The sequence below is a fragment of the Rana temporaria genome, chromosome 6 (assembly GCF_905171775.1).
Source record: "Rana temporaria chromosome 6, aRanTem1.1, whole genome shotgun sequence".
NCBI lineage: Eukaryota > Metazoa > Chordata > Amphibia > Anura > Ranidae > Rana > Rana temporaria.
The window spans coordinates 133,458,433-133,472,085 of NC_053494.1; the positions used below are offsets into that span (position 1 = coordinate 133,458,433).

Below are 13,653 nucleotides of genomic sequence, written 5' to 3' on the forward strand. Positions count from 1 at the left end.
TTTTGTTTAACTACCAGAACATCCATTCTCTACCACTGACTCCCCTAGCTGTTCTCCTTCTAGAATGTATGATACATGCATGTTTTTACCCTTCAAGCACATAATTTTTAATTTCTCAACATTAAACCCCATTTGCCACATAGTTGCCCAATTAAGTAGCGGTCAGCTTGGTAAGTCTAAGACATCCTTTAAGGACATAGTTCCACTGCATAGTTTGGTGTTATCTTCAAACACTGAAATGGTACTTTTAATTTCTGACCCTATATCATTTATAAATATGTTAAAAAGTAAGGGTCCCAACACTGAATCTTGGGGTACACCACTAATAATCTTAGACCATTCAGAGTATAAATTATTAATCACAACTATCTGAATACAGTCTTTTTGCCAGTTTTCTCTCCATTTACAGACTGAATTTTCCAAGCCCTTAGTATACACATTAGCTGCATGTGGGGAACTGTGTTAAATGATTTGGCAAAATCCAAGTATACTATATCCACAGCCACTACTTTGTCTAAAGTTTTGCTTACCTCCTCATATAAAGAAATCAGATTTGTTTGCCAACTTCTGTCTTTCATCAATCCATGCTAACTAGTGCTTAAAACAGTTCCTGTTATCTTTACTGCACGACAGACACTGAGGTGAGCAAGGATATAATCGCTTTGACCATCATATACCAACATCTGCAGCATCATATTGTTTGCCTGAACCTTCTGCATGAAATAAAGGTGTTCAGGGATCAAAAGTATTTTGCTATCTAATGAAAATGGTTTGCAGTGACTGTCTCTGTTCCATTGAGGCCAGGCAAATGACGGCAATGACATTCATTGAACGTGCCTTTCATGCGGCCCCACAGCCATGCTGTGGTGCAATCTGTCATGTGATGATTGATCAGTGTTTCCGGCCCTCTGCCGGTACAATGTGATTGCTGTGACCAATCACAGCAGATCACGACAATTGTAAACAGTGGATGGCTTCCTTTCATGCCATTCATTGTGTACAATTGTGTTGCTAGCTGTGATTGGTCACAGTGATCACATGGTACAAACAGGGACAATCGCAGCCCATCTGTACCATGTGATTAGCTGTTGCCAAAAATAGTTGGGTACAGTGGGTACAGTGTTGCATGACTGCGCAATTGTAATTCAAAATGTAACAGCCCTGAATGCTGGAAATTGGCAGGAAGGAGGTGAAAGTGCCTGGTATTGAAGTGGTTAAGGGACACTACTGTAGAGGACTCTTTCGCAGAATCAACTAAGACTGCATAGTTTGGTGTATTCTGCAAACACTGAAATTCCCAAACCAACAAAGAGATTTCTAGTGCAAGATATTAAGGAAAAACAGAACTTCACATTGCTAATCTACAGTACAGGAGACCAGACCTCATAGATTAGCATCAACTACAGTAGACTCATTGCACGATCTTCTAAATCCTCTAAATCCAGAAGATCAAGTGAGAAGCTAATAGCATATAGCATATCTATCAACTTTGGAAGTTGAAAATGAAGGACACTTCAGGGGGACAGTGACCTGCTATACGCCTAGCTAGCCGCAGTAAAAAGTGGGTGTGGTTAAATAATGGGTGTGGTTAAATCATGTTGGTTGGAGGGAGACAATCTGGTATGCCCTTGATGTCTAAACCACTACCTCCTTTAGCTGAAGAGGTAACTCCTGGGGGTGTATGCTTTGTTACATAGCCGCGGCATGAATTACTATCCCTGCTGAACGTGACCCGATCAAGTGAATGGCGCTGCTCTGCAAGTTCCCCTCAATTGCGTGCACTTCACACAGTTGTAGCATGTTTCCTTAAATGCTTTTTGAAAAGCAATCCAAATGTTGATAACTCTTCAGAGACCAAAGCGAGCAAACCCTTTTTTTATTATTATTAGTATTATTATTATTATTATTATGTTTTACAGTTTTTAGAATTTATTTTATTATTTTTTTATCAGCCCTGTTGGGGGCTTTGGTGAAATATCAGACCCCTTATGGCTCACTTTTGAGACAGAGAAAGGGATTGAGGACACAGAATTCTCAGTTCCTTTCTCTGCAGCCTCAGCAGCATTGGACAGTGAATAAATGGGTAGTGCTCTGTGCTGAGCAGGGAATTTATTTAGGCACTGGGCTTTGGGATTTAACCTGGATCTGCAGGACACTAGGATATCAATGAAATCTCAGGATGGTCTTGCCCATTCGAGGACAGTTGGGATGTATGAGGCCCACGCATATGTGGCAGGAACTAAAATATAAATATATTTTGCTAGAAAAGAGGCTGAGATACAATACGGAGATGGAAACTCAAGTAAAAACTCAAAAAATGATTCTCTAAAAAAGGCAAAAGCAGCTGCCCTGGCAGAGTTGAAAGTCCTTTAACAAGCAACATGAGAAAGTACTAATCCAGACTAGTAACAATTATATGAAACCTTCTGTGCTCAAACACTTATCCCAACTGAAATAATAATGTCTAATTAACAAATCCCCCAGCTGGTACATTGAATAATGCCAAAGCTTCTTAATACACATGAACATTTTTAAATCATAAATGTAGCGCTTTTGATGAAAATAAAAACTTTAAATCACCAAATAGCAACATTCAGTGTATATTTTAAAAGCTTCTATATGGATATTATTGTAACATTACACTCATGTGCTAAATAAAACATAATCCTTATATAGGTATATACAGTGACAAGTCCAAATCTTAATTGTATCCAGTGTTAATTTTAACGTGGTTCTAAAGTCAAATTGTTTTTTACCCTAATGCATTCTTAATGCAGAGGAGAAGCCAAGAGTGCCAGTGGGGGACCCCAGAAGAGGAGGTTAGGGGCCGCTCTGTGCAATACCTTTGCACAGAGCAGGTAAGTATAACATCTTTTTATTTTAGTATAAAAACAAATTAACCGTACAACTACTTTAATCGCATATGCAGAATAAATTCATTAAATTCTTCTGTGTCACAATTCAAAAGTATTTTCCTATGTCCAGTGAGTCTTCAATTCTAGTGCCTCTTCCAACTGTTCCATCCAGATAAGTCCCCATCAACATTGGGAACAAGATGCTCTGCCAGGAAGGTATGTGGCCTTTATGGTTCAGGAGATGGGGAGATGTGGACAGTCTCTTATCATTTTCCTGGCCAACCAGACTGCATGCTCAGATAAGGGTATTTTGTGGATTTTTAGGAGGACCCCCACACAATTTCTTTTGCCTAGGGTTCCCCTTCAAAATCTATAACAGACCTTTATCAAGAATAAGGAACTAGTATGGATTTTTGGAGGGACCTCATGAGTTTCTCTTTATTTTTTAATACATTTCTAAATGTCACTTCTTCTGTAGCACATTCATCAGGCTCACCATTTCACATGCAGGATTAGGCATCCCCAAGCATACTATTTTGAAGAATTCTGTATTTTTAATGTTGGTTGTTAAGCCTTTTCAAAAATATGTTCTCTATATGGTCTTGTGGTGGATGTGATAAAATGGTCAAAGTAAGATAATGAAATGCCTATTTCAATGCGCAAACACATGCTCTATATCACATATATATCCTATATATCTCATATGCATATATGCTATTGATTGCTATAGGAATAATCATACATAATCATAATTCATAAGTACTATATGCAACCCTTCCTTGCACCCCTTGCTCATATGATGTTATCAGATATGTATCACATGGTCTGAAGGAAAACGAGAAATCGGTCTGCAAAACAAGCTGAAATTAGATCGGTGAAAAGTCCCGTCAGGAAACCGAACCGCAGAAAAAACAGACAGACATCAGACAAACTAAATGTATAAATAGCTGATTATTGCTTCACCCTTCGCACCATCCTAACATGAAATAGTTAATAGCTTACAAATCAGAATGTCACAAGAATAATATTACATATTAATGAGAATGTTGAATATTCATGATCATGTGTTTGAATACGCTTTGCAGAACCATATATAAATGAAGCTTGAAATAAAAAAAAAAAGGAAGTTTTCTCAAGCTGCAGTTTGTTGTCAGAGTGAGAATTTACTTTATATGTGCACATACGATTCTTATCAGATTTGGCCAGGAAGCAAATAGCAAAAACCGGACACTTGGCTCCATTCCAAAACAGTCTCAATGGCAGTGCCCAGCTAATGATGCCTTTTTTTTAACAATTTTCAATCGATTTGCATGTGGTTGAAATTTCAATGTTTCTTTCATTACTGATACTCAAGGGTTTTTTTTAAATAAAGAACAAACAGTATTTTCAAAATGTGACAACATCCTCCAGGACATGCAAAATCGGTTTGTATTATAATAAGTGATAGGGAATTCAAACTGATCTGCCTGAGTCAGCATTTACGCAGGATTAGGCTTCTTATTTGAGATAGATGCTTGTGCACAATGAGTGATCGGCACCACTGCGAATCATATTATTTTATTGTCATGTGTACATTTATTGTGACATTGGCAGACCTTCCTAGCATTTCCCCTGTCTGACCCAGGAAACAATTATCCTACAGCAGTCAATCAAACATACTTTCTTTTAGGTCAAAGGTAGGCAACTTTTAAATGTAGTGTGTAAAAAAAAAAAAAAAGTAAGAAATTTAGAGTACCCGATACTGTAAAAACAGTGCCTTTCATTCCCCCTTGAAATTTTCCAAATATTTTCATGTTACAACCAAAAAAGTTAATGTATTATACTGGGATTTTATGTGATAGACCAACACAAAGTAGCAAATAATTGTGAAGTGGAAGGAAAATGATAAATGGTTTCCAAAATTTTTACAAATAAATATGTGAAAAGTGTGGCATGCATTTGTATTCTCCCTGACTCAATACTTTGTAGAACCACAGTTCGCTGCAATTACAGCTGCAAGTATTTTTGGGGATGTTTGCACATCTAGAGAGTGAAATGATTGCCCATTCTTCTTTGCAAAATAGCTCAAGCTCTGTGATTAGATGGAGAGCGTCTGTGAACAGCAATTTTCAAGTCTTGCCACAGATTCACAATTGGATTTAGGTCTGGACTTTGACTGGGCCATTCTAACACATGATAATGCTTTTTTTTAACATAAAGTTTATTTTGTGTGCAGACAAACATAAACATGAGGGTTACAAATACAAACAGAGATCAAGTAGTCATCATGGATAACGGTGCAGGCATAAATGAAAACAGCAAATGTAACCAATACCAGATTTATTATTTGAGACAAATACAGCTAAGTCTACGTACATATCGTCTTAAAGAAGAGAGGGGGGTGTCTTAACACCTTTCAAATGAAACCCATATCCTATACACCAGTATCAGTAGCAAAGAAAGCCTTAGGGAGGTCGACGAAGGAAGGAGGAGCCACCCAACCCTATTCAAGAGTCAGATGTTTCGCCTTTACCCAGGCCGCCCAAATATTGTCAATTTCTTTAGGACAATTCCTGCCCAGGTAGGTCAGTTTGCAGAGCGGGAGGGCAGTATTCACCAAGGATTGCCAGAGCTGTTTAGTGGGTGGCTGAGCCTGATTCCACTGTAATAACGCTGCCTTTCTTGCGTAAAATTCTGTGTAGAAGACAAATATTTTTTTGGGACATTAAGTTTACCTACAGAGTTAATATCAGCCAGAACTGTCTTCCAGAAGTAAACCACCCGAGGACAGGACCAGACCAAATGGAAGAAGTCCACATGGTCAGCAGCACCTCTGGGACAGTTCGTTGTTCGGTCAGGGTAGATTCTAGCTAGTCGTACCAGGAAGTAATAGGCACAGTGAAGACATTTTAGTTTATGTGGAAAAAGTGTAGCGCTAACAGTGAATCAATTGTGATAAAACAATCTAAATTGTATCGTGCAACACCACATGTGAACTAATGGTATTGGTGATAATTAAAGTCCATAAATCCTTGACTGGATAAATGAATTGAATCCAACTATGTTGAAAAACGTTCAATAACTGGATAAATAAACAAAATCCAACGGTGAGAAGTGAGAAGTCCACCACCACTTATGACAAGGGGCTTACCGGATGGATTGGACCCAGAAAGGCATATACCTACTAGGCCAATCAAGCTTTGTTAAAGATGATACACTGAAGAGGGTACACCATACACGTCTTGCGATTCGGTATTATTGAAAAAGAGACCTCAGGCAGACAATTCAGGAATGGTTCCCAGCAAGCAGCGATATTCAACAGATCACAAGGAGGGCTTATCGATTATTCAACCGATGAGTATGTAAAAGAAAAAGTGGGGCGCACATAGCATAATTCCGTAAAAATCAATATTTATCTTAAAAAGAGAGTAACTCACATTTTGCAATGATAAACCAAGCTCATAAAATTAGGGTAGCAGGAACAACAGCAGTCCATCCCGACATGTTTCATTACAAAAAGAACTTCATGAAATCTTAAGGGGCAGATATTGTTGGATTCCCTCCTCCCAGTCATCATCTGCCAGCTCTGGAATGTCCTGCTGCCAGCGCCCGAAAAGCTGAGAAACCCTAGACGTGTCCAAGGTGGCAAACATATTATATAGAGTCAAGAGTGTTTTCTCGCCATCCGAGGACCGGAGCACCGTCTCTACATCCGACATCTCCAAAACCACCGATGTGGGAAACTGCAAACGGAAGGCATGGCGCAGTTGGAGATATTGATATATCGAAAAAACATGTGGTTCGGGAGCTCCTTATCTCCCTTTAGTAACCAGCTGTCTGTAAGCTACTATGTCTCCCAGGGTCATGACCTCCTATCTGGCCCACCCCACTGGATCTGGAATGGAGCAAAAGTGGGGCAAACGGGGGTTGCTCCAAAGCAGGATTGCTGGGGACCAAACAGCGGTCCCCCAAATGTCTTACTGACAGTGTCCTACACTTTAAGGGTTCGCATGCATGGGAGAGGTCACACTTGGCATAGATCGGGGACCCCTATGTATTATATTCCTCAGCTCCGCATAAGAACCAAGCAACGCCGCCTTCAAAGGACGCGGGGTTAACAGGGTCCTCTGACAGCCACAACTTAACTGTTACCAGAACCGCCACCCAGCAGTATTTTATAAAACAGGGTAGAGCCAAGCCACCTAGCGTAACTGGTAGTTGTAGGGTAGTTTTCGCAATTCTAGGAACCCTCCCATTCCATATAAAGGAGACGACTACTGTTTAAACCATTTAAAACTGTTTAAAAAACCCAGCGGGAATGGGGACAGGGGCCTGCCTGAAAAGGTAAGTAAATTTAGGTAGTACTGACATCTTGATCAAGTTGGCCCGACCCACTAGAGTTAGAAGAGTAAGAGGAAACAAACTTTTTCAGATCCCTATGTATTTCCACCCCTAAGTGCTTTAACTGGGACACCCTCCAGAGCTGCGCATCCGAAGGTAAGCGGTCCAATCCCGGGTGAAGCGGAAAGAGGATAGATTTCCCCCAGTTCACACAGATCCCAGAGTAATGCCCAAACCTGTCAATAACTGACAGGGCAAATCTGTAGAGAGACCCCATCATCTCTGGAGGTACATTGTCGTCGGCGTACAATGACACCTTCTCCTGAAGGGGGCCCCTGCTGATGCCCTGAACCTCAGGTGTAGAGCGAATGAGAGTGGCCATAGGCTCTATCACCAGTGCAAAAAAACACAGGGACAGGAGGTACCCCTGTCTTATCCCCCTAGTTAGTGAGAAAGGCGGGAACCAAACCGTGCCAGTACGCATCCGGGCCACTGGGGCCCTATACACTGCCTCAACCCAGGAGACGAAGGCCGGACCAAATCCAAACCTGTGGAGGACCTCCCAAAGATATCTCCATTCCACGGAGTCAAAAGCTTTCTCTGCATCCAGGGAGGCCACTACCGCATCCTGGCCCTCCCCATCTCCAGAGGCCAAGACAGTGTACAACCTCTGAATGTTAATATCTATCCCCTTGCCCGGCATGAAACCCGACTGATCTTCATGGTCTAAGGTAAGTATCACGCCGTTTAACTGCCTGGCTAGGAACTTAGTTAGCACTTTTGCGTCAGAGTTAAGCAAGGATAGGTCGGTACGACAAACACAATTGGGGGTCTTTTCCTGGCTTGGGGATGACCACTATGATGGCTTGATCCATAGGAAGGGGGAGGACTGCCTCCTTTAAAGTTTTAGTGAACAGAGCATGCAGCCTTGGTGCCACTTCCTCCATGTAATGTTTTATAAAATTCAGAAGGGAACCCATCCTCATCCGGGATCTTCCCCGACTGCAAGGATCCCAGGGCCTGCTGGACTTCCTCCAACATGATCAGGGCATCTAAACTTTCCCTCGCCAATGCAGAGAGGATGGGAAGCGACACTCCATCCCCGAAGGTGCAACACGCTCTAGAGGAGTAGAGGGTAGAGAAGAAGTCAGCAAAGCAGGCATTAATGTCTATGGGATCGGTCACTAGGGTCCCATCGCCCCTGCGGAGGCACGCTTTAGTAAAGACCAAGGACTGCTCCCTCAATATCCAGGCCAGGAGCTGCTCAAAAATCTGCTGCATTTGGGACAGTTGTCTTTTATTTGCTTTAGCCACTCTGAGCAACATTACCTCACAGTATGCTACTTTCATGTCTTGCGCTGTATTAGGGTTGGAAGTGAGGGCAAATCGGGACTCAAGGGCCTGTGCTTCAGCTTCCGCCTCCTCAAGCGTGACCCTATCGTTTCTACATTCCTGAGCTATAGAAGAGAGATAGCAGCCCCTAATGTGAGCCTTAAAGGCCTCCCAGACAACACCCGGAGAGGCAGTTTCAGCTTTAACAACCAGAATTCTCTAATCATCTTGGCCATTTCAAACTCTATGGTGGGGTGCGCAATCCAAAACCTGGAGAGGCGCCAGATTCTGTCAGCCTGGGGAGTTGTCGTTTGTAGGGAGCACAGTAATGGGGAGTGGTCAGAAATGCCCAGAGGGAGCATCTTAATCTCTTTAATTTTGGGGAGCATACTGACACTGGCATAAGATCAATATGGGACAGTGTATTATAGGACAGAGAGTGACAGGTATACATATGTTCGGACAGGTGTTTCAACCTCCACACATCTTCCAGCCCAAACACCTGCGCCCAGCGTGACAGCACCGAGTCGGTGGCAGGGCCACGACAGCCTGTCAATGGATGGGTTTGGAGGGATATTAAAGCCCCCCCGCTAGTATGACATTATCAGTAGGGAATTGGGCAAGTAGGGAGACTAGGCTGTGGATGATGGATATATTAGCAGGGGAGGCAGATACACACCCACCAGTACCATCTCAACAGTGTCTAAAATAGTGTGCAGCAGTACATACCGTTCCTTTCGGGTCTATTTTAACCTCAAGGGGTTCAAAATTAGGGGACTTGTGAATCAAGATGCTAACCCCCCTAGCATAACTAGACTGGGTAGCATGATAGTGATGTCCCACCCACGGCCTCTTGAGGCTCATCATCCTCCTTCCCACCAAGTGCGTCTCCTGGGGTATACAGACGGGGGGGGGCATATTTTTTCAGGTAATTAAAGACCAGGGTGCCCTTAATTTTGTTATTGAGCCCTCTGACATTCCAGGAGAGGATCCTTATCAGAGCCATACCATACGTATGTAGTCCTGCAGGCAACATGTGAATAAGGGGAATCATATAAAAGGGATCATACCATCATAAGATACATAGCACCAGACGCTCAGATAAATCTGAGGGCACAAACTTGGTTACAGTAGTCCAATAGGGAACCTAAGTAGAGAATATAAATATGTGAAAAGAGAGACAGAATGGGTAAACAGTTCCAAAGTTAAAAAACATAATGTAGAGGAGATCAGTCTCCTTGTCGTCCCAGCTCTCCCCTGACATCATCCAGGAACAGTAGAAGAACCCCAATGACAATCCACCCCCGAACTCGGACACCGGGCCATCAAATAGTACCAACAGGGCAACAAATGTCCACCATACGGCAGCACAGCCCCCCATCCGGCCTGCAGGGGGAGATCCAGTGCACCCCCGAGGAGGCTAGATACGATAGTACAGTTTTACAGATCAAGGATTTTAGGCCGCAGAGCACCCGGGGGGGGGGGGGGGGGGCAGCCAAACGCTGCATAACCCAGGAGGTATCCCAAATCCAGATGGGCACAAGGAAGCAGGTACCCAGCAGAACAGGGAGTCAGACCAAACTGCTCCGGATACCGGGGACTCCGTCACAACAGTCAGCCTGAGGTGTCTACAGGATTACAAAGAGGCCCCCCTGACTTAATAACACAGTCATGGGACCAGGAAGGTACTAAACTGCTGGGCTTACCATGAAAAGACAGTAGATATGCAGGGTGTAAAAGGGCACAAGTAGAACCATCAAGGAAAGGATCAGTGGTCTCTGGGAAGGGATTTAAGCCATCTGGAAGCCTCCTCCGGGCTGCTGAAGAATCTAGTAGACTCACCATCCACCACTCTGAGACCGCTGGAAACATCATGTTGTACTTGAGGCCTTTAGTGCGCAGCTGGGCCTTGCCATGATCAAAGGTTCTGCGGAGCCTCTGCGTCTCCATGGAGTTGTCAACGAACAGCATAATTCTCACATTTTCGTGTCGCAGCTTCCCTAGTTTCCTTGCTTCCCTCAGGATCAGGTCTTGGTCCCAAAAGTTCAAGAGCCTGAAGATAAAGGTGCGCGATGGGGTGTCCGGCGGGCCCTTGACAGAAGGCATTCTGTGCACCCATTCTACCGTGAAGTGGAGAGAAAATTGGGCCTGGGGAAGGAGTGTGCGTAGCATTTGCTCCGTGTATGGTCTCTCCCCTCAACTCCCTCCAGAAGGCCCACCAGCTGCAGGTTATTCCTGCGATTTCTGTTCTCCTGGTCCTTGGCACGAGCCTCCATTGTTTTCATTTTAAGCTGTAGCGTGCGGAGGGAGGCAGCATGGTCCTTAACTACACCCTTCGTGTCCCTGACCCTCCGCTCCACCTCTGAAAGCCTGTCCCGTCATTTGTCCATGTCCCGCCGTATCAGACCCATGTCAGACTGCATCTGATCTATCTTGGCAGTCAGCGTAGTCTGGCAGCCTGATATAGCTTGCATCAGTGCCTGGAACTGATCCGATTCCAAGGGAGGGCGATCCGGCTGCTCCATCTGGGACGCCATGTTAGTTTGTGAAGGCAGCAGGGTTTAAGGAGCAGAATTACACTTCCCTTAAAACCGGAGAAATAAGCCTGCTGGGTACGGAGCTCCCTTCACACGTTCTCTCAGGTCGCCATCTTGACCACGCCCCCCACATGATAATGCTTAATCCATTGTAGCTCTGGCTGTATGTTTGGGGTCGGTGTCCTGCTGGAAGGTGAACCTCTGCCCAGTCTCAAGTGTTTTGCAAACTCTCAGGCCACGTACACACGGTCGGTCCAAACCGATGATCCGTTTTCATCGGTTCACCGCTGAAGTGGCCTAACAGTCTGATGTGTGTACACACCATCAGTTCAAAATCCAATCGGGTCAGAACGCAGTGACGTAAAACACACGACGTACTTAAAAAAACGAAGTTCAATGCTTCCAAGCATGCGTCGACTTGATTCTGAGCATGCGCAGGTTTTGAACCGATGCTTTTGTGTACTAACCATCGGTTTGGACCTATCGGTCAGCGGTCCATCGGTTCGATTTTAAAGCAAGTTCTAAAAATTTTGGCCGAAGGACAACAGACCGATGGGCCGTACACACGGTCGGTTTGGAACGATGAAACTGGACTTCAGGCCGTTTTCATCGATTGGACCGACCGTGTGTACGCGGCCTAACAGGTTTTCTTCTAAGATTACCCTGTATTTGGCTCCATCCATCTTCCCATTAACTCTGGCCAGCTTCCCTGTCCCTGCTGAAAAAAGCATCTCCACAACATGACGCTGCCACCACCATGTTTCATGGTGGAGAAGGTGTGTTCAGGGTGATGTGCAGTGTAAGTGTAAAGGTCAGATTTGTAGAGTGCACGACTAATATTTGTCTGGTGGACAGATTCTCCCTCCTGAGTTGTGGATCTCTGCAGCTCCTCCGTAGTTATCATGGGCCTGTTGACTGCTTCTCTGATTATTGCTCTACTTGCCTAGCCTGTCAGTTTAGGTGGACTGCCATGTCTTGGTAGGTTTGCATTTGTGCCATGCTCTAAAAAAAAATTCAGATGATGGATTGAACAGAGCTCTGTGAGATGTTTAAAGCTTGGGATATTTTTCTCTCACCTAACCCCGCTTTAAACTTCTCCACAACTTTATCCCTGAACTGTCTGGTGTGCTCTCTGAGGGTTTCACTGAAAAGCTGTATTTATACTGAGATTAAATTACACATAGGTGTATTTACTAATTAGGTGACTTCTGAAGGCAATTGGTTTAACTAGATTTTAGTTAGGGGTATCAGAGTAAAAAGGGCTGAATACAAATGCACGCCACACTTTTCACATATTTTTTTGTAGAATTTTTTTAATCATTTTCCTTCCACTTCACAATTATGTGCCACTTTGTGCTGTTCTAGCACATAAAATCCCAATAAAATACATTTACGCTTTTGGTTGCAACATGACAAAATGTGGAAAATTTCAAGGGGTATGGATATTTTTTCAAGGCACTGTATGTCATTGTACTACTACCAAGCTACTTAGTAACCTGCATTATATAACGAATAACATGCATTTTGAGATTGACTAGATGCCTATCCCAGCTCTCATGGCCTGTCTCAGCTTGACTTCACTTACCTCGGGCTGAGCACTGGTGGAACATTGATACTGAATGCAGGAAGCTGGAGCTTACAAGGTCTTCCTCCATCACCTGCTGGGAATTTCCCCTTTTCCCCTGTAAGGATGAGATCTCCAAAGCTCTTGTCTGCCCTCTTGGTGGGTGTTTTGAAAGACCGTGGTGTCAGTGGAGATAGCATTGGAGAACTGTAGGCTTTAGGAAGTTTTAAAGAGGAATCTACAGGACTGACACCCCTGGGACTAACTGGTAAGGGACATTTTTCATCATCTTCAAATTCGTCGTCTTCTAGGATGGATGGCAACTTCTGAATGAGACCTCCATTGCTCTCGGGGTCAAACTTAAAAAAACAAAACAAAAGTGAATATTAGTGCATGTCAGTACCATGCCTATATATTATATTTTTTTGTTTTCATAGAAGTCATCAACTATATATCTTAAAACATGATTCCAGCTCCGGCATCAGCTGTACTACACTGCTGAACTACTTGTTATGTTAAAAAATGGCCATGAACCACCTAGCAAAAGCAGGAAACATAAATTTGCACATTTAAATAGGTAATGTAAACCTGTACCATGGCAATATATACAAAACATATGATGACAAAATGCGCTTAGTGAAAGTGGACAATCTCAATAGAGATACACTATATTACCAAAAGAATTGGGACACTTTGGATCTCTGTGCAGGCCAGCCTAGTTCCTCCACCCCAAACTCGCTTATAAATTTCTTTATGAACCTTGCTTTGTACACTAGTGCGTAGTCTAGTTGGAGCCGGGAGGGGCCATCCCAAAACTGTTCCCACAAAGTTGGGAGCATGAAATTGTCCGTAATGTCTTGGTATGGTGATGCCTTAAGGCCCCGTACACACGACCGGATCTGTCCGCTGGGATTTATCCATGGATCAGTTCCAGCGGACAGATCCGGTCATGTGTAGGCCCGAGCGGACATTTTCCAGCGGATAAAAATCCAGCCGACGGATTTCCAGGGGATACAAATTTCTTAGCATGCTAAGAAATCTATCC

The 13,653-nt window shown here is 43.6% G+C and overlaps 1 protein-coding gene across 1 annotated transcript in view; it reads right to left on the reverse strand.

Moving 5' to 3' along the window:
- Window positions 1-13,653, reverse strand: part of LOC120943836 (potassium voltage-gated channel subfamily H member 8-like) — a 660,728-nt gene that overhangs the window by 40,984 nt on the left and 606,091 nt on the right. Inside the window, exon 12 of the mRNA XM_040357401.1 lies at window positions 12,630-12,967. Coding sequence (XP_040213335.1) covers window positions 12,630-12,967 — 338 coding nt within the window. The remainder of the gene's footprint in view (window positions 1-12,629; window positions 12,968-13,653) is intronic.